Here is a 21,901-nt window from a genome sequence, read left to right on the forward strand (position 1 = left end):
TGCAAAGAGATCTCGTGACATTGCTCCGCGTAAGCGGTCAAATAAGGGAAAATTTTCTGACGTGCCCTGGCTTTGACTTTTGGCCTGCCTTCACGTCTCTGTCTCGCTGCACATGGGCCCGGAACAGAAGCTTCTCCAGACGCATTTCATGGTCCAGGTCGTAACAAACGGCCTGCCGTTCAGCTCAACACAGAACCACAAGGTTGACCGTAACGAAAGTCCTTCGTCCAACATGGCAACATCTACCAAGCACCCTCCAAGATCCCATAAATACGGAGTATATATCTCTTATCTACTGTATAAAATACGAGTCAATTCTCACCTCACATTTTCTACTTAATCTCATCTCATCTAATAAAAGTATCTAAAATTCAAATAATTTATCTAATTTTGCTAGCTACTGTCGTCTTTCAACCTTTTCATTACGAGCTACATATATAAAATTAGTTTTACTAATAAAAATTAAAAAAATTAACAACTAATCTTCTTTTTACCCCATCTAAAATTATGACATCATTCCCGACATATTTATTTAACAACACTCTCATAACACATCTACGTCTCCATATCATATTTATACTTAATATTATTTTATTTAATATTTATATTTTTGTTGTAAAACCACTTAGCTAATTCTCCATAAATCACCAGCAGCCATGCAAACTTTGTTTAAATCGGCAACGTGTTCGGGTGCCGGATGGTAGGTCGAAGAAACCAAGGAACCGACCTGTACGCACGTCCATGCACGGGCTACATGTTCCCGCCAACTCAGTGACAAGGCGGCACAGGCCAACAACCGCGTGGACCCTCCCTCCGTAGTTCTAGAGGTACCAGCAGCACACCACCACCTGGAAATTTTTTGCAATCCATTTGCACGAAAGCTCAGACGAGCTGAGGAACAATCTCAGTTTGCACGGAGCAAGAATTGTGAGTCCAGAGGCCACAGCAAAGGGAAAACAGACTCCGGTGAGATTAAATCCGAGGCCACCAAAGGGAATGAAAAAAAGGGCTTCAAATCTGTCCAATATTTCTCTCTGAAGGAATTTTTTTTCTTCTATAGAAGGTAGTAGTACACAGGGGCTGATTAAATATCATGAGTTGAAATGTGAGATGGTAAACCAAGTTACAGGCCTCCTCTCCCCTTTCCTGAGGCAACCTTTTGCTTCGTTCCACGAGGACCCGCCGCGCTTCAAGTTCCGCCGTGGAAGAGTGTCCGAGTGTTCCACCACCGATGATGCTGATGTTAACCTTTTGTACAAGACCTGGAGAGAGAGAGAGCTTTGACCACTTGCAGGAATAAAAGGTTGTTGTAATATTCCCAGGCCGAAGGGCTGAAATCACTTGGATGGTGGTGGCTCATATATGAATCAATTGGCTTAAACACATGGTTGTAAAGGAGCTGCACAGAGAGTGTTGTATCTGAAGTATTTCCCAAAGCACGTAGCAGAAAGTTGGCATGGTTCGCAATGTTTTTATTTATTTGTTTATTATTTTGCAGCAAGATCCAACAGAAAGAAACCAACAATGATGAATCTACAACGTAAGTGAAGTCTTGTGATTCAAAAAATATAATGGTGCAGAGAAACAGTATCGCAAGCATCAGTAATATAAAATTATAAAACGCAGAGATGTGAAGGTTTTTGTGCACTTGACTACTTATCACCCACAATGGGAGCAATAGAAAAATAAAACACACTGCAGGTAAAAGAATCTTCCTGCTAAGCTCCATGTTCGTGTGAACAAAGCCAACATGCAGTTCTAATAAGATGCAGTAAGACGGCACTGATTTCCTTGTTACATACCTAACATGTATCACCGTCTGATTCTAGGCTTGCACCGGAACTCGGCTAAGAGCGCTATGTGATCTGATGACCATTCAGGTGAAGGAAGAGCTGTGTCTTTTCTTAAGCTTTCCTCATCCAGAAGTTCCAATAATGACTCTACTGTCAACAAATCCGCTGAAAGAAGGGAGCAAACATGACCATAAAACAGTCAAATCGCAATAGCTGCTTAATCTTATTCCAGAACAATCGAGATATCAAAGCTGCAATCATAGAATAATAGGACTACATATGCAGTGAGCGAGGCACACCATGCACCAACCTGTGTAAAATATGTAATCGACAGTTCCAGTAAAATCTCTTGTGCAATTTGTGAAAAGTGGTTCATTTGTTGTTGGGTCCATCCTTCTCCGCTGGTGATCCAAATCATAGCCAACACCTACCATTCTTGCAAATGAAGAATATGCACTGACCTGTGAACAAGCAACACCTTTGGTAAGAGCTTGACCGGGGCAAACAAAGGATAACAAAGCCATGACAGATTAAGTGTACCAGAGGAAGCTGGTGGTTCAACTTGCTCAGAGGGCGTAAAATTCCAAGGGGGTCTATGGCAAGATCTGGATGTAACTGATCAACTTTGCCCACTGCAAGAAGCCCGTGTGGAGTACTGAAAGGTACAATTGAGTACTTAGAAATTCATAGTTCAAGAAAATATAAAACCTGGTAAATATTGCTCTTGATGGAATATTCACACGCACCTCCCAGGGGTTGAATTAAAGTCTCCACAGACCAACATAGGAATGTCTGCACTAACAGCTATCTTTTCCAGTCCTTTTAGGAGGGTATGAACCTGCAAAACTTATAATTACTGTCGACCTGAATCTTTGAGATGGACTGTAAGTGCACAGAATGTGATGATACAGACCTCCCATAACTTCACATCTTTTAGGTCTTGGTGGACATTTATGTGTGTATTTGCCTGCATAAATCATTGTAAAAACAGTGAGACCCAACCCCCATAACAACAAAATTCATCAAGTCTGGATTGATCTGGAGAATTATATAAGCAACATGAAGAGTCAAGGAAAGACATAATACAATGAAAACAGAGCAACATATAACATAAAGTCTAAAGCAAAGCAGGTTTTGAGATCTAGAGCAAAATGGTAAAATGGTAAAACACAGGTATAGTTCTTCCTAAAAGTTGGTCATCTGACAGATTGGAAGGAGCACAACTACTTTTTACACACCAAAAGAAGAGTAATTCACGTACCACACAAAGGAGCTGTCTTTTACCAGGATTTTCGGTTCCATGGTTACCGAATTTGGCTTCTAAAACCGCAATTAATGCAATGTTATCCTTCAGAGGATATGGAAAAGGTTATAATCAAAATTCAGAAACAGAATTAGTGACGTGGCATGTAATACATTTTTTCTTTTTTTTCCCCTTACCTTGATCAATCGACTTAAAGCTACTCTTTTCTGAGCAGCAGGAATAATTGCATCTGTTAAAGACTGTGCAGCCTTATTGAACTCAACCTACACAAGCAAGTGCAGGAATTTGATAGATGCAAATCAGCATATAAATATGAACCCAGTGGTGGTCGTACCTCATATTTTTTAACATGTGAAAATTTATCTTTACGGAAAAAAGTAGCACAGCCATCAATGGCCAGAGGATTTCCAGAATACACCTGTAACAACAACAGAGCAGAATAAAATGCGACAGCAAAAGGTACTGAACCAAATTGACAAAATATAAGCAACTCAAAGATACCTCTATTGTTCTTTTCTTGTAAAGCGCCTGATATCCATGCTTGTCAAGCTCAGGTGCAAAAAAATCTTCGAAGTGGTTTAATTGTACCTAAAAACAGAAGAATTTAGCTTAATTTGATGAGCGTACACACTTAATGGATTTAGTTATCAAAAGATTCCACCATTTATGCTTTAGGTTTTAGCTTGCCTTTTCTTTACTACATCAATTTAGTTCAAAAATAAGAGACCGATCATGCAAAAAATACTTAACACAACTGCCAGCAGCTTCAGAAACCTTTCGGAAATGTACAAACACAAAATATCATGGCAGCTGAAACATTTGGCAAAACATCATAATCTAAGAGAACTCAAAACAATCAGAATAAGTGAAGGCTCAAAGATAGCTCTAGCAACTCAGCAGAAATATCTAAAAAAGTGTAGACTGTTAGCTACCATTCTTACGCCCATTGGAACACAAAATCGTATCATGCTAGACTCTGTCAGCTGAAACAGCTGACAAAACATCGTAATCTAACAGAACTCAAAACAAGTAGAATAAGTGAGCACCCAAAGATGGCTCAAGCAACTTTGCAGAAATATCTAAAATATTGTATACTGTTAGTTACCATTCTTACACCCATTGGATCACAAAACTTGTATCATGCTAGACTTGCTTAGTTTATTATCTCACATATGTCATAACAAAGAAAAGAAGAAACCACATTGCAAAAAAATTGAATTGGAGAGGTAGGTTAGAATATGATACCTCCTGAAGACAGATGATATCGGCATGATAACCAATAATTTCGCGCAACAAATTTTGTCTTCTGTAAGTCCATGAAAGTGCCCATGTTGGGCAGTAGCTATATGCCTCACCTGTAGCGGATGCATCAGCAAGAATATTGTAGGACAGCACAGTGAATGTCCCCAAGGCCGAAGTCTGGCTGTCCAAATCCAAGTGACCGATAACATCTCCATTCACTTGGATAAGGCGACGTGGAGTAGGAGTTGGTGCTGGGATTACACGTGATGTCATAATTGAAGTTGGAGTTCCCACTTGAGCCTTTTTTTCTGCGTCCACAGCTACACACTCGAATTTTAGTGCATGCCCAATATCATCAGTAGTCGGTGTATACGTCCGCGAGTGCCCCACTTCAAACCAAGTTTCACCAGAGTTCTTATCAGTGCCCGAGGGATACAAAGGCACAGGCCCATTATTAACACCAGGGCTCTGTCCAAAATTTGACATTGAACCAGACCCAGAAGTACTTAGAACCCCAGAACCACCACTGCCAAATCTGCCAAATAGCTCCTCTTCTTCAGCTCCATTTTCATTCAAAGAACTACTAGCTCGCTCATGCAAAACCTTGTGGTGCTGCCAAGCATCAGAGAAGCATTTAGCTGAACAATGGTAGCTCTTAGCAACAGGTATTTTTGACTTGACACAACCTAGGCACTGAATTGTTGCTTGTTCCATTGGATGTACACTGCAGATAGGGACTTTCCGATCGCTTTGTATGCGATACCTTCAAGTAAGAAGTAAAATCAATATAACCACAACCTATTGGACACATGGAAAGCTTAGAAAAACATGCCTCAAAATAGCAAAATCAAGAACAACAATCTGAAGAGCTGATTTTTTTTTTTTTTGGCACGTGTCAGCTCATTCAAACTTGCTATCAGCATCTCGCAAAGCAGTTTATTCGGACAATTTGAGTATGTAAAGTTTTGTTATCAAAATCTTGCAAACATGGCAAGAGGAAATAAGTTGGCTTGATGCCAGTGACATGTCAAATCACAAGTGTGCTTGTACATGAATGCTGACTTTCTTTTAGTTTGGTTTCGGTCCCAGAATCAGCTAATTTTGTTATTGCCTTTTTTATTAGGTTAGAATACATAATAAGCATAATTTCTACAGTTTGGAAATAAATCACAGGAGTATTGCAGTCCCTTGTTGATCATCCGTAAGGACTTACATACCAATAAAATTGTAGTCGGGAATTTATGTAGTCAGGGAAAAATCATTTCAGCATAGCATCCATAATTGTCGATTCTTAGTATTCATTGCACATTTTAACCTCGATGGTACCAGTATCATCAAAAGGGTACTCCCTTCACTTTTTTGCAATATTTGCCAATTTAGTTGGGAAGCGTTATTGCTAAACGATTGTCCACTGAGGAAATCAAGAATGTAGTTATTGCAATATTTTTACTCCCTACCCCTACTTCAATGCTGTGAAAGAGGTTAAATGATTGTAGCATGTCATTAAATAAAGGGATAATGTTTGCCCATTAAGGAAAACAAAATTCTAGTTATTGCATAGTTTCACTCTCTATCCCTACTTTAATGATGTGAAAGAGGTTAAATGATTGTGGTATATCATTTAATAAAAGTTCTGTCACTATTTCTCATTAGTTTTTCTAAGAGAAAGTGCTTCAGTGGTCTATACACATAGTGAACTTGGACAAATTTAGTGAAACAGAGGGGGTACAAACAATTAGTCATGCATGAGATCCAAATAAGTAGTTGAATGAAAGGCCCTAGAATGAAAATTGACCAATAAAAAAATTGAGTCAAGCGAACAAAATCAATGAAACTATAAGATTGCTGCAGGACCAAGCTCCACACTTAACCTCTAAGATCTGAAATCTAAACCTATGCTTCTAACTTGTACAATTTGGCCTACTTGGCATTCAAAATAATGTAAATAATGAAATAAACAAAAGTACAAAGCATTCATGCACAAACATGATCAATCCTGAATAATGAAACGGTTTTTCAAATTCATCTACAGTACATTAACCCTGTCAGAGTGCTAAAACATATGTTAGAACAGTTTTGCATAAAAAAATAATGGTTCAGACAAGGCAGCATAGAGAGATCATGGAATTTTCATGGGGTGGGATGATGGGGGCAGTGATAGGTCAAACAAGGTAGCAAGACACAGGTAGTAAAAAAAGAAGGGGAGGTCTGTTTCAAATTGGCAGAATAACTTTCAATTGAACTGCAAATAAACTAAAATATGGTATCCACTCTAATTTATAGTAACAAAGAAATATTCTTTCTTTTCAAGCTTCGGAGACAAAACAATAATAAAGTTTTCAATCAGTATTGCCCCCTAAAAGTTCTCCTAGTGAAGTTAACTAACTGTTTAGTTCAAGGGATATCCCAAACCTAAAATCATGTGACCCATAAGCTCGTGGCTGCCTAGTGGAAATGAATGACCTAATTCTTGCACCAACTCATCTGACAAGGGGAACAAATTGCTACCCCTAGTGGATCCGGAAAGGTTAGTTAGATGGCCTCAATTCAGTTCCAAAATATTTAGTGAATGCCCCCATTCTGGCATGAGGATATTTTACAGGGCAAATAGCCCATAATAGAACTCCTATGATGCCTCCTATCTAACTGTCTATAGTTCCAGCCACATATTTTGTGCTTCCAAAATTCAAATAGGTCTTAAATCAGATGGCCAGTTGACTTGTTCATCGAATTATCCGCCTGCTAGCTCTAGCTGTCTCCATCCCTGTCCCTGTCTGAGCAACTTGATGAGTGATGGTATGATTCACAAACAGGTTCAAATTTATACATTTTTTAGTCCTGTACCAAATTATGTTTCCAAACCTAAAATCTGTCTATGTGACAAGTGGAAATGGCGAGCACTGTCATTTTACATTCTTTAGAGTTCCACTCCTTTCCAAAATAAAGGAGGCTTTTGTTCGATCGAGAACTTTGATTGCGCAGTCGTATTTCATATATGCACGAATTGGTTGAAAAAATGTGCACTCTCATGAGTTCAGCAAGTTCTCAAGCTTCTAGATAACTGCTAGAAAGCCCTAAAGTTGGTTGAAATTCACTACCACAGGCACACAAACAAAACCTGCGCATTCTAAAATGCCACAATGTCATGTCCTACCAACCAAAGATTACAAATTTACAATCAGCAGCTGCTCACCATCTGTACCGCATGAACTGGCCATCTGCGGGCGCGGTATCGGGCACGTCGTCGGTGGAGACTCCGCCGTCCGGCCGCCGCAGCAGCACATACGGCGTGATCTCGCAGCCCACGATCGGGATCTCCGACGGCAGGTGCACCCGCACCACGCTCAGCATCCTCCCTCCCTCCTCCCCTGCTCTCTTGTCCCCAGCCCCAACGCCGCCTCGGCCTCCCTTCTCCTGCAGACGCAAGCCCTAGATCCCCCACCGCCAGGCGGATCCGCCATCACCTGCCGCCGCCGCGCGCCGCCAGCGTTGCCTCCCCCGATCCAACACCCGCACGCCTGCTCCTGCGCAAAACCCGGGAAACCGCGTCAGGATCCCGCCGCACGGGCAGGGGCGAATGGGAGATCCGGGCGGGGAGTAGGGCCTCGCCTGTGGAAGGTTCTGGAACGTTCTGGGGACGCAGGGCGGGGGCCTGGAAATGGTTGCTAGGGTTTGGGTTTTGATCTTCCTCCTCTCTCCCTCTCTCCTCTCACTATCTGTTTCTCTCTCTTTCTGTCTGTTTGTCTGCTCGCGTCGAGCTGGGAGTTTCGGATTCGTGGGGTTCTCGTTGGAATTTTGGGTGCCGCTGCGGGTGGTCGTGCCCCTGGGTATTTGTAGATTTGGGAAATGGTACACGGCACCCGGAACGAACAGGGTCCGCTGTTTCTGCTCGCATGCCCGGATGAGCCTGAAGGAGCGCGTGTGACGGCCCACCAATGCTCTACGTGTTCTAAGTTTGCATTATAGATTTTGTAGATAAGTTTTTTTATAAACTTGTGAATAAATTTTTGTTATAAATTTTGTGGATAAATTTTTGTTACAAGTTTTGTGAACAGATTTTTTATTACAAGTTTTCTGAATAAGTTTTGAGTTGAACTTTTTTCTTAGCCTGTGGGCCTGTCTGATCCGCACGCTTTGTCGTTTGCTATCGGAGCACGTTGCTAGTTCGTTCACGCGCGGGCACACGCGAATTAGCATCCCCGAGTTATCCAGGTGTGGGCAATCGAATGGGATGAACTGAAATACTAAGTAATAGTGTCTTCTTTGGACAAATTTAGAATGGGGGCAAACCTATAGTTTTAGATATTGCCTAAATTTCTATTGTAATATATGTATGAAATGTAGCATAACTGTAATTTTTTCGAACAATGATAATTGTGATAATTTATGATATTAGTTTTTTAGGCAAGTATGCTCATTTCGTTTTTGAATGTTCAAACTCAATATACAAAAGGTAATTAATTATCAAGGTTTGGATTGATTGACTTCGGACCGCCCAAGAACATTACTTATTTGTGACAGGGTGGTATTTAAGCTAAATTCATACATAAATGGTGGGAAAAAATAAGATAAAACATAGAATACATGGAATGGTACATGTCTAAGGGCCGACCTAATATCCCAGGCAGGAGCCTGGGATTGGATCATCCAAGCCAGCTTGTAAGGAAAAAAAAAACCCAGCTAGTTATTTACAATTGTGATTTTACTCGTCCTTTGAATTGAAATCCATCGGTTTGAAACCTTCGTATTAAGAACCCTTCTTGCATTATATAGTATCTAAGTGCCATATATTTCAAGGCACGAGTCACATACTTAAAAAAAAAAAAATCGGAATCTAACTAAAAGGAATTGTTACGGTCCTAGTGCCAACATCAAAATGAGCGAAAAACTAAGAGGAAATATTCTCGCAAAAAAAGAACTGAGAGGAAAATATGACAGTTTGTTCTGAATTTATGATGCCAAGAATGTCAAAAGCTGTCTTTCCAAAATTTGGCGGGTTCAACCAGCTTCTATGATAAAATTTTGTTAAGGTAGCTGTATTATTTGCACTCTAGTTTGTTATTGGTCAATCTTCCTTTTCATGTGCTTGTTTGAACACAAACGAAATACCAGCGCCATACATAGATTTCATAAAGAAATCTCTACTGTATAAAATATAAGTTATTTCTCGCGTCATCTCTTTCTCTATCCTCCTCTCATCTAATAAAAAAACCTTAAAATTTAAATAATTTATCCACTTTTGCTATCTAACATCGTCCTATAATCTCCTCCTCTCATTACCCGCTACAGATATGAGACTTATTTTACTGATGAAAAAATAAAGAAATTAGGAGATAAATTATCGGATAATCTTCTCCTTTTTCAGAACCTATCTAAAATCAAACTATAGCATCGCTCCTGTCGTATTTGTTCGGCGTTGCTCCTATAGCGCATCCACATCTCTATACCTTAAGTTTATGTTTGATTTTACCACGTTTAATATTTATGTTTTTTGTTAAAATGCACGAGCACTTAGCTAGTAGATCAACAAGTGCAATCCAAGAAAGTAATAATGATAATCTACATAATTAACAAATGCAGCCCTGCTTTGTGGAAATGGAGGTTGGACGCTAATTCTCCATTAGAGAACCAAGCTATTAGGCCGGTTGGACTATCACAAAGTGTTAGCAATGAACCATGTTATCCAATCTATCAACATAAGGATTCAATAAATTGCAAGGAGATAACCATATTATCTTGAGCTTGTTTTTTTTCTGCCTGACCCCCAAACAAAAATGATACACCTACTTAATCCCGACTTCCATCTCATTTGTTTTCCTAACAAAGCAACTATATTGGTGCTTCCATCCAAGTTTTAATGAGAAAAATCTTGCAGTGGTTTCATTAAAATATATCAATAGCTGAAAAGATTTTTTGTAAAGACGGTGTTGCATGAGTATCCACAAAAACATAACATCACACCAGTTATGAAAAATCAATTTATGAATCTTGTTACTATGTCACGAACTGTAGGAGCAAGGTTGGTGTTCATTGAATCATTGTCATTTAGAAGATAGGCATTACAATTTGTACAAATCCAACCCTAGTTTCTTTATGCTTCTACTAGTGTTTGACATAGCTCTTACTACCAACTCCACCTTGATCTTAGTATAAAAATCAAGGGTAGTCCCAACTAGTCATATAAAAACCTCGTGTCAAATGTCCTACGATAAAGGGGAAGCATTGGCCACTAGAGCAACTGCAACATGGAACTAGCGGCCACTGGAATTCATCTCCGATCTCTCACCCCTGCTCTCCGGAGCTCTCATTGGCGCTGAGTGGGTGGGGGATCCATACTTTTTTAGGAGTAAGTTTAGATTTATTTAATTTCTTCTGTGTTATTTTCTAGTTCAAGTTGTTCTAGTTTGTTCTCCTACATGTTTTTCGTTGGATTTTTCTTACCCGTGATGGGTTCTATCGAACCAACTCACTCGGACGACAACGGCGATGCCTACACTAAGATTGATTCCTTGTCGAGATAGTTATAAATGAATTCACTCTTGTTTTCTTTTGACGAATGACATTTGCTACCATGGCGCAAGTCCTACTAGTCCATGGAGATCATTGAAAAGTCTATTTCCTGCTTTTGTGATGTCAGCATTCGTGTTGTTGTTGCAAGATCCTAGGTCATTGGCGAGGAAGATCAAGAAGTTTAGCACATTCATTGCATCAAGAACTTGATAGCAACAAGCTATTCAATAGTATCTTCAATGTAAAAGTTAGGTACTCATATAGTTGCTTGCTTTATTAATAATATAAAATAGATGGTTTTTTTAAAAAAAACATAAAAACCTCTCATTTTTTGAGTTGGAGCTAACCTGCTAGCCAAACACCCCCACTACACTAAAAAAAGCAGGTCATCCGAGCCGGGTCATCAATGTCGGATAGGCTAGAACTGATATTGATGAAGTATCAGTGCTGGTTCATAACTTTTCGCGCTCGATTAATGATTAAGCCGTGTTGAACTGGCACTGATACTTAATATTAGCGTCGGCTTGAATTATAAGCCGCACTTATCAGTGCCGGTTTATAATTCGAACCGACACTGATACTCTCAGTGGACCTAAAATTTTAATACACCCTGATATTTTCTTGTGCTCAGATCCGGCTCATCTCTTTTTCTCATTAAATCCGGCTCATCTCTTTTCTCTCTACCTTATCTCTCTAGGCTGGCACTCACCGGCTAAATGTCACTCTTTCTTTCTCCCTTATCTCTTCACCGGCGTCTCTCCCCTCACCAGCCTCCCCCCCCCCCCTCATCGACCTCCTCCCAGCCTCCACCACCAACAACTCCGCCCCTTGCAAGATCCACGACGGGATCCAGCGGATACGGCCATGGATCTCACTAAGGTCGGAGATCAACACGTCATGGTGGTGGCAGGGCCCGAGCGGCGACTGACGCTACTGGTGCTTCGGCTGGCGGTGCTAGAGAAGGCTGCGAGTGTGTTCGGCACGAGCCGGAGTGGCAACAATAGGCAGAGTGGACTAGTGGTGCTGGAGAAGGCGGCGAGCGGGCTGGGCATGAGCTGGAGTGGTAGCACCAGCATCCGTCTCGTCGTGGGGTCGTTCCGCTTTGTCTTCCGGCTCGACGACACCGGCGCGAAGACGGCCAGCAGGCGGAGCGCCTGGCTGTGGACCGGATGCAGCTGGAGCTTCCTGTCTGGGCACATTGAGGAGTGTGTCGGGGGTAGTCGGCAAGGAGTGTGCAGCCAGCGTGTCCAGTGGCGGTGGCCTTTGTGCTCTGTCTTGTATTGGACAGAGCAAGGCTACGAACCGAGCGACCGGGGGTGGGGGGGGGGGGGGGGCGAGCGAGCACGACGGGGGCAGCATACGAGCTGGCTCGAATCGAGCCAGCTTGTTTACTTTTTTTTTTGCTCCCAAGAACCACTTTTAGTGCTAGTTGTACAACTGGTACTGATTATGGTGACTTTAAGTGTCGACCCATTAGTGCCGGATGCAAAACTGGCACTGAAGGGCTCTTTGGAGCTGACACTAAAAGGCCTTTATGTAGTAGTGTTGACATCTCCAAATCCATAATGGATCTGCTCCATCATGTATCTATGGAGTGAAGCTATAGAAACTGGAGCAGAGCCCTATCAAAGGGGCCTTAAATCAACTTATTTGGACGTGCAACCCTAGATTCTGCTGAAATAACTAAGAGCATAAGACTTATTAAGTTGTTGAATTACAGTTTACAAGTGTGGGTTAGCAACTTACCTACTAAAATAATTAAAAAAACAAAAATCTTAGCCCACTAAAGTACTGGTGTGTCTGATAGCATTAATAATTTAACATAGTCACAACTATCTAACTCATCGTTTAATTTAATCAAATAACAAAAATACATAGTAAACTAACCACCATAAATAATCCTCATGATGTCGGGAGATAATCCCTGATAATGAATCCTGAGTATACCGAACGACGGACGCGTATCCCCACTATAAGCCACCATTTCAAAACCCAACTCAAGAGCCAACCCACCTTATTAGCACACATATTGATCTTGGCTAAGATCAAATTCATTTTTCCTTTGCCCTCTTAGCACTTCTCCACCAGAGAAAGAAGGTACTCATTCTTAGTCAAAAGCTTTTGAACTTGACCTCTAACCCAATTGAGTTTATCCTGAAAGATGGTACAGATAAAATAATTTAGCTACACATCCTTAGAACTCCCAACACTCTCTAATCTAGATTCTAGCTCCTTCAGGTGTTTATCTTTCAGTTCAACATCCTTATAAGCAAAGGGCAATTCTTACAAGCACCTAAAAGAGTAAACCTAAACTCCTTCTCAATGAGCTTCTTCTCGGCACTCTCAAGCGGACTGATGACTTGAGAATGCACATTACGAAGCTCGGCAAGTTTAGCCATGACAATCAGGTAACTCTCACACTCCTTAACATCAGGCCTGGACCTAAGCAATGCAAGTTTAGTAGAGACAGGCTCATACTTAGGCCTAAGATCCTTCAACTCACACATAGCTTTCTTAAGTAACCTATCTTGGCTAACGAGAGTATCATTCAAGGTATCGACTTGGATGAAAAACTAGTTGTAGGAAGGCAATACCTCAAAAAGATCTAGCTCAGGATCGCTATCGTCGTTGTTGTTATCCGCCATGAAGCAGAGGACAGTGAAATCCTTAGCCTTCTTCTTGTTCTTTACTTATGGTTCATCCTCCTCCAAGCTCTCCTCATTGCTGGAAGAAGTATCAATGTCATTGAGAGCAGCCACGAATGCCCTAGGAGCCACCTTGGCCGACTTCTTGGCCATCTTGTCACGGTTCTTTTTAAAGAATGGCTTCTTATTCTTCTTCTTATGCTTGTTGTAATCGTGGTCGTCGTCCTCCCTCTTCTTGAGCTTAGGGCAGTCCACCTTGAAGTGGGTAGTGTCACTACACTCAAAGCAGGTGCGAGAACCATCCCTCCTCCGGTCTTGGTGATGGTTGTAGAAGCGAGTGAACTTCTTCATGATCAGCGCAAGGTCCTCATCATCCAACGTGTTTACCTGCTCCTGTGTGACAGAAACCAAGGAACAAAACAAATCCACTCGATAAAGTGTTAGCATAAGAGAAACCAGCTGCACACTGATTGCCACCACCAGGTCCGAAAACCAACGCCATGTTATGAGATAAGGGATTTTCGAGACCGATCCGAGCAGCCTTGGCTATCTCGATGAATTTGAGCTTGCTGAAGAGTTCATCACAAGTCAATGTGTCATAACTTGGAGACTCTTCAATGCTCGAGATCTTTACATTCCATATGCTACGATCAAGAGTATAGAGAAGCTTGATCACTCTCTCGTGATCAGACTATAACAAAAACACCAGTTGATCAAAGATTGCTAACAATCTCATCAAAACGAGCAAACATCGCATCTAAAGACTCTCCGGGGCCTTGCACAAATATTTGGTATTCTTGGTTGTATGTGCTATGACATCTGGCCTTAATTTGATTAGTGCCTTTATGAAAGACACTCAGAGTATTTCAGATCTCCCAGGCAGTATGCAGGTGCTGGACCATGTCAAACTCATTCCAACTCAGTGTAGTGAACAAAATATTTCTAGCCTTGTTGTTGGCCTCATATTGTTCGATTTGAACTTAAGTCGTGCGAGCATCAGGGATCTCGTAGTTATAATCAACTACTTCCCATATTGCACTTCCTTAGCTTAGAAGATAAGCCTCAGTGCGCACCTTCTAGTAAAAAAATCACAGTCATCAAACAGCGAAATCTTTCTACTTCTCTCCATGTTGCCTACCGACAATAAAGCCGGTTAAGATCAACAAGTGATCAAACCGGCTTTGATACCAATTGTAGGAACGAGATTGGTGATTAGAGGAGGGTGAATAGACGCATCAATAAATTTCTTACTAAATCAACAGCCTTCTTCTATTTGGATCACCTAAGCACCTCAAAACTCAAGCGGAAGCAAAAACTCATCCTCCTCTCCTCTAAATCTGTAGTATAATGCTCTCATATAGGTGGCACAAGGGGCTCAAATATTTTGTTCATCATCTCTTATAGCTATACCTCTCTATTTATAGGCTTAAGGAATTTGATCCTCAAGTTCCCTAGTCTTTTATTAAAATACTTATCTTTTGTAGTACATTTCTACCTACCACCAATGACATTTTAGTCTATTTTTTTCTCTATTTATCGAACGGCTGTGGCACCTTTATGACTTAGCTTCATATCGACACAAGCTTTGTGATAGTATCACGTACTCCTCCAGTCCTCCCACGGTTTTGAGACCAAATCGTGAAATCCTAGCACGCTTCTCAATGTGTGACTAGACGCCACTTGCTTCCACCTGAATCTAGCGCTCTGATGATAACGCGTGTCCTCCGTCCTACGATCTTAACCAACGGTAAGTATCTCCCGCTCTCGATTCCTCGAGCCGCCTTGTCACTTGCACCGGCATCCCATTCGCTTGACTTTGTTAACATGCCATCTTTATCATCTGTTTCATGTTTTATTTTACCTTCATGTGTATATCTAGATCACCCTTGACTCCGCCCAACCCTCCTTGATCATCCGGCACTAAGCACCAGCTTAGCCCCGATCACCCGCCGTCGAACACTAAGTTGCATCCGTCACCTGCACACCTTGAAACAAGTAAACACATTTCTCTCCACACTCCAAAACATCTCCAAGTTAGCACAAAATCAACAACTTCAACTCAGAGCACATCCTGTAGAAAACGTGAACACCGAATATTTCGGTGTGTTCCGCTCCTAAACATCGGACCATCCGGTGAGTGTAACCCTATCTGTTTTAGGAAAACTTTGCTCTCTGCAGGAAAACAAGCTTCCGGTGATCTCATGTCCATCACCGGATAATCCGGTGTATGCCAATACACTGAACCATCATTTTGCAACCTCTCTGCAACAAAGGTCCGGTGCATTCTCTGGTATTCACAATCTCAGCACCGGACTATCCGGCGTACATACTCAAACTTGACGTAAAAAATCTCCCATCTGTAGAAAATACTTCGGCGCTCTTAAAGTTCATCACCGGACCATCCGGTGTTTACCATTTCTGCTTCAGCACTAAAAATGCTCCGGTGATACCCTCTGGTGTAGCCATCACATTCACCGGACCTTCCGGTGCATTGATCTACAATTTCGCTCAAAAATTGCTCTCTGCGAGAAATAATTCAGCGAGTACACACTGCTCACTGGACCTTCCAATGAACACTGTTCAGGTGTGTGTAATTTTTCTACGTACAGAAAATAATCCGTTAATTCCAAACACCGCAAACTAGAATTAGATATAAACAAGAACAAGCATTTATAAACACATGCTAATCAAGTTCAAAACACATCAGTTGTTGTTAATATCTCATAATATACGAAACAAGATACTTCTCCATTTGGTTTCTCGGTTAACATGCCCCCCTAGTTACGATGTTATTTAAATTGTATTGCAAAATTTAAGTTAAAAATATCTAGTTTCATAGTTCCGGGTAAAAATTGAAGATTGGCACAAAGTTAGGGGGTGATTTGGAGTTTTTGGTTAATGATAAATACCCAAAATTTCACTTTTTGTGATTTTGGAGAGTATTAATGCAAGTTAATCCGACATCGATAATGTTAACATTGCACGCATGGACTCACCACCCCTAATCCTATAACTTGTTTTAAGTCATCCACTGGTAATAGATTGTCTCTAACTACGCACTATAGTTTAGAAGTATCCTACGCGCAATCACACTGGTTTGTGTGGACATAAGTATAATATGTGTACGACCTTCTGCAAACAAAAAGAAAAAAAAATACATTTTACTCGCTCAAAGTACCACACCTGTCTACTTTAGCCCTAACGTATGTTTTGGTCTAATTAACCCCCACATGTTTAATACCAGATTAATTCACACCCTCAACCAGTTTTGGTTAGTGGTTCAATGATTTTGCCACGTGCCCTGCCACATCACATATAACCTTACATCTTGCTCTTCTTCTTGTTCAACTCTCTCTCCATCTCTTAATCTCTTTGCCTCGAGCGCTGCATCGATCCGTTGCTCCTATCCTCTTCTGTGTGCCGCACCGCGCTGAGGTTGTGCTCTTAACTAATAATTGATTTATTATCTCCTTGCATTGATAATATATTAGGCCACGAAGCCTTTGATGAGCTTTACCGAAACGGGAAGGAACTTGTCTCCGCGTGCTTGGCGCTGCTGCGGGAGTTCATGACGTGGACAACTCCCAGCGTTGCACAACTAAGGCACAACTAAGTTAAAAATCTAATTAAACAGTTAGTTATTGAGCTGACCTAGGAGAGAATAAACTAAAAATTAGGAAGTAAATTGAGATACGCTTTCTAGCCTTTTGATATACTGAAAAATTAAAAATTTATTAAAAACTAATAACAAAAATCATCAACAGAAACCAAAAGCTAGAAGATAACTTTCCAATTTAAAGACCAGAAACATGAGTCCAACCAAATAAACCTGGATATCCTGAATGAGTTCCAGCTCAACGACCAAACCTTCGGTCCGCTGATACTCGCCGATGTAAGGCCATGTTTAACCGTTTCTCTTCGGGGACTAAAATCTCGTTGTGAAAGGATTTTTGTTTCCTTCATCGTTCCAACAATTTCTTGTCACGATTCCTTTCACAATAGAATTCGCAGGGTCATTCCATTCAAGATAGGATTCTCTTCTTTCTCTTCATAATTTTTCTCGAAAGTAAACTGTTGAAGATGAAAGAATATAAAGGAAATAAAAACAGAGAAGAGAATCCAGAAGATAATAAAATAAAAGAAATATGGTGGGATGGTCTAAAGCACCATTGTGACCAGTGGCGGGGTAAAGCAGGCGACGGTGTCAAGTGCGAACGACACCTGCGAATTTGGTGTGGCCAACGGCGAATCGAACTAGGAAACGTCGCATCAGGTGTGTGTAGTGGCGAATGGAGTTCAGGCGAAGTCAAATCGAGCCGTGCAGCATTGAATCAGGCGTGGACAACAGAAGCCATGGGTGTGGGGAATAGGGGAGACAGAATGAGATAACTCCACATCATCAGAAAGAGTAGTAGGAAGTACTCTTTTTATTTGACCGTGGAGGCCACTTTTTAGGCGTGTGGAGAGTGATGTGGCAGACCAAATAGCAATGCAACCTCCACATCATCAAAGCTGCCAAGATAAACCTGCATAGGGGTAGAGTGACCTGATTTAGGAACATTGGGGAGTTAAATGAACCAAAGAAAATTTTAGGAGGTTATGGGGACTCTGACCTTACATTATAGGGGTAAAATGTACTTATTCTAAAAACAAAAATACCCTAGTATGCAATATTGCTAAGTGGGCTCACTAGTTGGGTATCTCTATAAAAAATCTTTGTGAGATCTTATCTATATGATTCATCCTATGATTTAATAATTGAGTAAAAAATAGAAATAATAAGTAAGTACATGTTATTTAAAAAATCTTTTATAAAATCGTATAGAATTTACTTCTCTCACCATGCGCCGGCCAATAAGAGTGCGGTGCCACGAGGCTCCAAAGTCTGCCAGCGTACTGCCCCCACCTCCTGGCCCCGCCGGCCCTCGCCGGACGATATCCCATGGACGCCGCCGGCCGGCCCCGACGCTCGCCGCCCGCCGACCGCTTCCTCGGCCTCTTCTCTTCCCCGTCCCCCTCTGTGCCAGCTTCCTCCCCCTCCGCTGGCGACGAGCTCCTCGAGGGCGACCTCCTCTTTCCCGCCCCGGCCTCCTCGGACCCGCCGCCCGACGCCTCCAAGAACCCGGGCCGCGTCCTGCGCGGCCACCTCGGCCTGCTCGCCGCGCTCCACGAAGGAGACAGGAAGCTCCTTGCTCGCGGCGGAGGGGGCGGCGCAGCATCCGTGGCCGTGTCCACGGCCACGGCCGGCACCTCCGGGACGCTGCTCCGCCGCAAGGCGACCATCGCCGCAGCGGCGGCGGCGGCGGGGACGTCGTCTTCCGCGACGCCTTCGCGGTCCCCTGCGTCCGCCGCGCGCGCCATCCCGGCGGCCCCCAGGCCCAGGGACCCGGAGCTGCCGGCCGCGGCTCCGTACCACCAGTCGGCCCCCGTCCAGGTCCCCGTCCCTCCCCCCCGAAGGAGCGGGCGAGGGTGGGACGAGCTCGCCAGTGGGCTAGGCAACGAGGCCGACGGTGACGAGGAGCTCTTCCGGGGTGACGCCGCCATGCTGCCCCCGCACGAGATGGTGGCGCGCGCGTCCGCCGGCAGCGGCTACGGTTCTCCCGGAAAGCCGTCCTCGATGCTGGAGGGAGCCGGCCGCACGCTCAAGGGCCGCGACCTCCGGCGCGTGCGCGACGCCGTGCTCCGGCAGACCGGCTTCCTTGACTGAATACGGTAAAGGTGGTAACTATCTTTTTGCCTTTGAGTTCAATAAGTCAATTGTGCTGCATGATCTCCGTTTTAGTTTTGGTCAGGATCATGCCATAAATCTTGAAGTGTTTGTGCCTTGTGTTCAAGGACAGGTGAAACAAGAAATTATGGTTAAACCAAACCAAAATAAAAAAGGTTTTTGGTCCAAACTGTTTCCAATTTTTGTGTCATTGGGGATGTGTGAGATCATCTCCTGTTGTAACTTCAATGAGCGATAAGCAGGGAGGATAGATGTTTGGGGTCAGGATGCTCTCTCTCTCTATGGTGCAGGAGAAGGGACCAAATTTTGTGAGGATGTTTGGTGATTTTGTCATTCCAAATATCCAAACTCCAAACCAATGCACTTTTTGCTGCATTGGAATTTTGCCTTCTGAAATCTTGTGATAAAACTTGAGTCTTTTGATACTCTGCTACTGTTTTTATTATGCTCTCCAGTACAACGAGATGACTGGAAACTATGTTTGTAACTTTGTATGCGGTACTATGCTATATCATGCGGTGATTTGTATGGTTCTCCTTCATAGGCTCTGTTGTATGAGAAATGCACTGTGATGTTCGATTGATTGCTCAGCAAATCATCGATGTGTGAAATGCTCACTGTTGTCATGTTCAGATGAATTCACATGTCTATCTGTTTACTATTTAGGTTGCTTAAAAAAAAGTCTCTTGGTGTTATACTTAAGTTTTATAGCCGAACTTTGAGGACATAAGTGATGATAGTGTATGGTATGTTCGTTTCATATGGCATTTAGTCTCTAAACCTTCATCTGTGTAGTGGATATTTTCAATGATAGTGGCAGTGTGATAGAACGCATTGTGTCATCAAATACCCTTGGCTGTTGGTAATACGATGCTCATGATGCTTAGTATCTAAATTTATCTACTTATCATTCCTTGCCAGTGACCTCTCATTCTATAACGAAGTGCATGTTAACATCCAATCGAACCTTCTCTTGTCTGAACATGACCATATTCAGTGTTAGCTTTTCCTGCCTGTTTTTGGTACAAACTTTTCTACGCATTGTAGCTATTTTAAGATGCAGAAATATACATTAACAAACATGGAGTCCATCAGTATTGACTTGATTCTGTTGTGCTTTCATAGTCTGCATTTGTAGCTTCAAAATAAGTGGCTTGGCTTCTTCACCAGACCCTGAGTTATGAGTTATGTTGAGTACTGAGTCATTGCTATACATCAATCAATGTATACATTGGAACTAGTAGGTTCCTTCACCAGACCCTGTTTATTACACTTGTTTTGAGACTCCCAAAACTCGGCATTAACATGTGGTCTCGCGTGTCCGCGCCCCCCTCCACCCAACGCTCTTCGCGATTCAAGCCACGCCGGTCAACGTGCTCCCCGTTCCCCTCCCAAAACGAACTTGTGTCCGCCGCCGTCGTCGGATCCGTCCCCTTCGGCGTCCACTTGGCCCAATCCGCTGCCTCCTCCACTGTCGTGTCGCTTCCTACTCGTCGCGCCAACGGTTCCACCGTCGCCTCACTACTCCCGTGTTGCCCCTTTGTGACGTGCTGCTCCTCATCCACGGAACCGCCACCCCAGCCTCCCTCTTCCCGGATCCATCGCTGGCTCGTCGCCCTTCGCCAGTCGCAAGCCGCCTCCAACGAAGCCGCGCCACACACCCTCCCATCGAAACCGCGTCACCACGTTGTATTCACCGTCTGGCTTGCGACCCTGGGTGTCACCCTCCCGTCGTAGCGATGCCGCCCTGTCGTATTTGCCCTCCGGCACGCGACCTCATGCACCACACTCCCGCTGAAGTAACGCGGCATCGTGCACTTCTCTCCACTTCTCCGCGCCGCTTTTGTATGCGTCTTCGGCGACGGGATCTGATCAGGTCGGCAACCATGACCAGCGAGCCGCGCCGGCGAGCTACGCATCACCACCGTCCCGTCTCCCCTTTCGCGCTTCACTGCCGCCGTCACCACGCTCGTCGTGCACTTTCACCCCCACACCGCTTTTGGACGCAGCTTTAGTGACAGGATCCTATCGGATCAGCGGTCACGACCGGCAAACCGCGCCAGCTTGCTGCGGTCACTAGCAGCACACATCATGTGGTCTTGTTGCTCGATGTTGAATCCCTTAGAGGTACGTCCAATTTATTTCCATCACTTTCAGTCCCGTGGGCAAGTCTCTTCCATTTGAGGATTGAGCTGATGCATTCTTTTTTCCTAGTGCATGCAGTGAGGTTATGCCTGGATTGGCATTGGTTTGGTCTCCAATTCCATTGTAAATTTATCACGTGGATCCTTCTTTTCTCCTCTTTTGTTCATTTGAGGAAATCAATTATGGAAAATGTGGAGTCGTGTACAAATGCAGTTGGTATCCTAGATTTAATTATTCCCGGTAATGGATAATTATGTGTTTATCTATTAATTCGTGTGTTTCTTAGGAAACCGAGTGGCAAAATTGAATGGGTAAGAACATGCAGAGTCACTTCCATGATCGTGTTCTGCTTGCTTGAATAGTGTGATGATAAAATACTCTTATGTTTTGTTCATATATTTACAAGAATTGAGATAATATATTATGGTGTCCTCCATTTCACCTCAGTTGCTACAGAGACGATTTGGTGCTTCGGTGCCGCAAGAATCACATGTGCAACTCCAACATGTAAATTTGTATCATGGTTATTTACCGTCAGTGCATACTTTTACAATCGAAATTGATACCATGATGA

The 21,901-nt window shown here is 42.9% G+C and overlaps 2 protein-coding genes across 4 annotated transcripts; one reads left to right on the forward strand and one right to left on the reverse strand.

The window, feature by feature from the left end:
- Positions 1-1,018: 1,018 nt before the first annotated feature.
- On the reverse strand, positions 1,019-7,822 carry LOC133907301 (carbon catabolite repressor protein 4 homolog 1-like). 3 transcript variants are annotated; one of them, XM_062349310.1, is made up of 12 exons: positions 7,493-7,822; positions 4,303-5,062; positions 3,559-3,645; positions 3,392-3,475; positions 3,234-3,320; positions 3,055-3,141; positions 2,707-2,760; positions 2,540-2,631; positions 2,334-2,448; positions 2,104-2,254; positions 1,803-1,958; positions 1,019-1,262 (listed from the first exon to the last, which is right to left on the reverse strand). In XM_062349310.1, exons 1-11 carry the CDS (start codon positions 7,648-7,650, stop codon positions 1,813-1,815), a joined length of 1,821 nt encoding a protein of 606 aa, XP_062205294.1. In that variant the 5' UTR covers positions 7,651-7,822; the 3' UTR covers positions 1,019-1,262; positions 1,803-1,812. The 3 variants fall into 3 exon arrangements, with proteins under 3 accessions (XP_062205294.1, XP_062205296.1, XP_062205295.1); XM_062349312.1 differs by having other exon boundaries at positions 4,303-5,097; positions 7,493-7,629; XM_062349311.1 differs by lacking the exon at positions 1,019-1,262 and adding an exon at positions 1,271-1,399.
- A 10,492-nt stretch (positions 7,823-18,314) lies between these two features.
- Positions 18,315-20,258, forward strand: LOC133907638 (protein S40-7-like). Its single transcript, XM_062349705.1, has one exon. It carries the CDS (start codon positions 18,397-18,399, stop codon positions 19,159-19,161), a length of 765 nt encoding a protein of 254 aa, XP_062205689.1. The 5' UTR covers positions 18,315-18,396; the 3' UTR covers positions 19,162-20,258.
- Positions 20,259-21,901: the final 1,643 nt, after the last annotated feature.

The sequence above is a fragment of the Phragmites australis genome, chromosome 24 (genome assembly GCF_958298935.1).
Source record: "Phragmites australis chromosome 24, lpPhrAust1.1, whole genome shotgun sequence".
Taxonomy (NCBI): Eukaryota; Viridiplantae; Streptophyta; class Magnoliopsida; order Poales; family Poaceae; genus Phragmites; species Phragmites australis.

What these genes read in the sequence shown, in the direction of transcription:
- LOC133907301 (XM_062349310.1), bottom strand. Translation starts at nt 7,650, where the DNA reads ATGCTGAGCGTGGTGCGGGTGCACCTGCCGTCGGAGATCCCGATCGTG. An exon ending in CAGTTCATGCGGTACAGATG is followed by an intron (nt 5,063 to 7,492) that starts GTGAGCAGCTGC and finishes TCTTACTTGAAG; the next exon opens with GTATCGCATACAAAGCGATC. An exon ending in CGATTACATATTTTACACAG is followed by an intron (nt 1,959 to 2,103) that starts GTTGGTGCATGG and finishes CCCTTCTTTCAG; the next exon opens with CGGATTTGTTGACAGTAGAG.
- LOC133907638 (XM_062349705.1), top strand. Translation starts at nt 18,397, where the DNA reads ATGGACGCCGCCGGCCGGCCCCGACGCTCGCCGCCCGCCGACCGCTTC.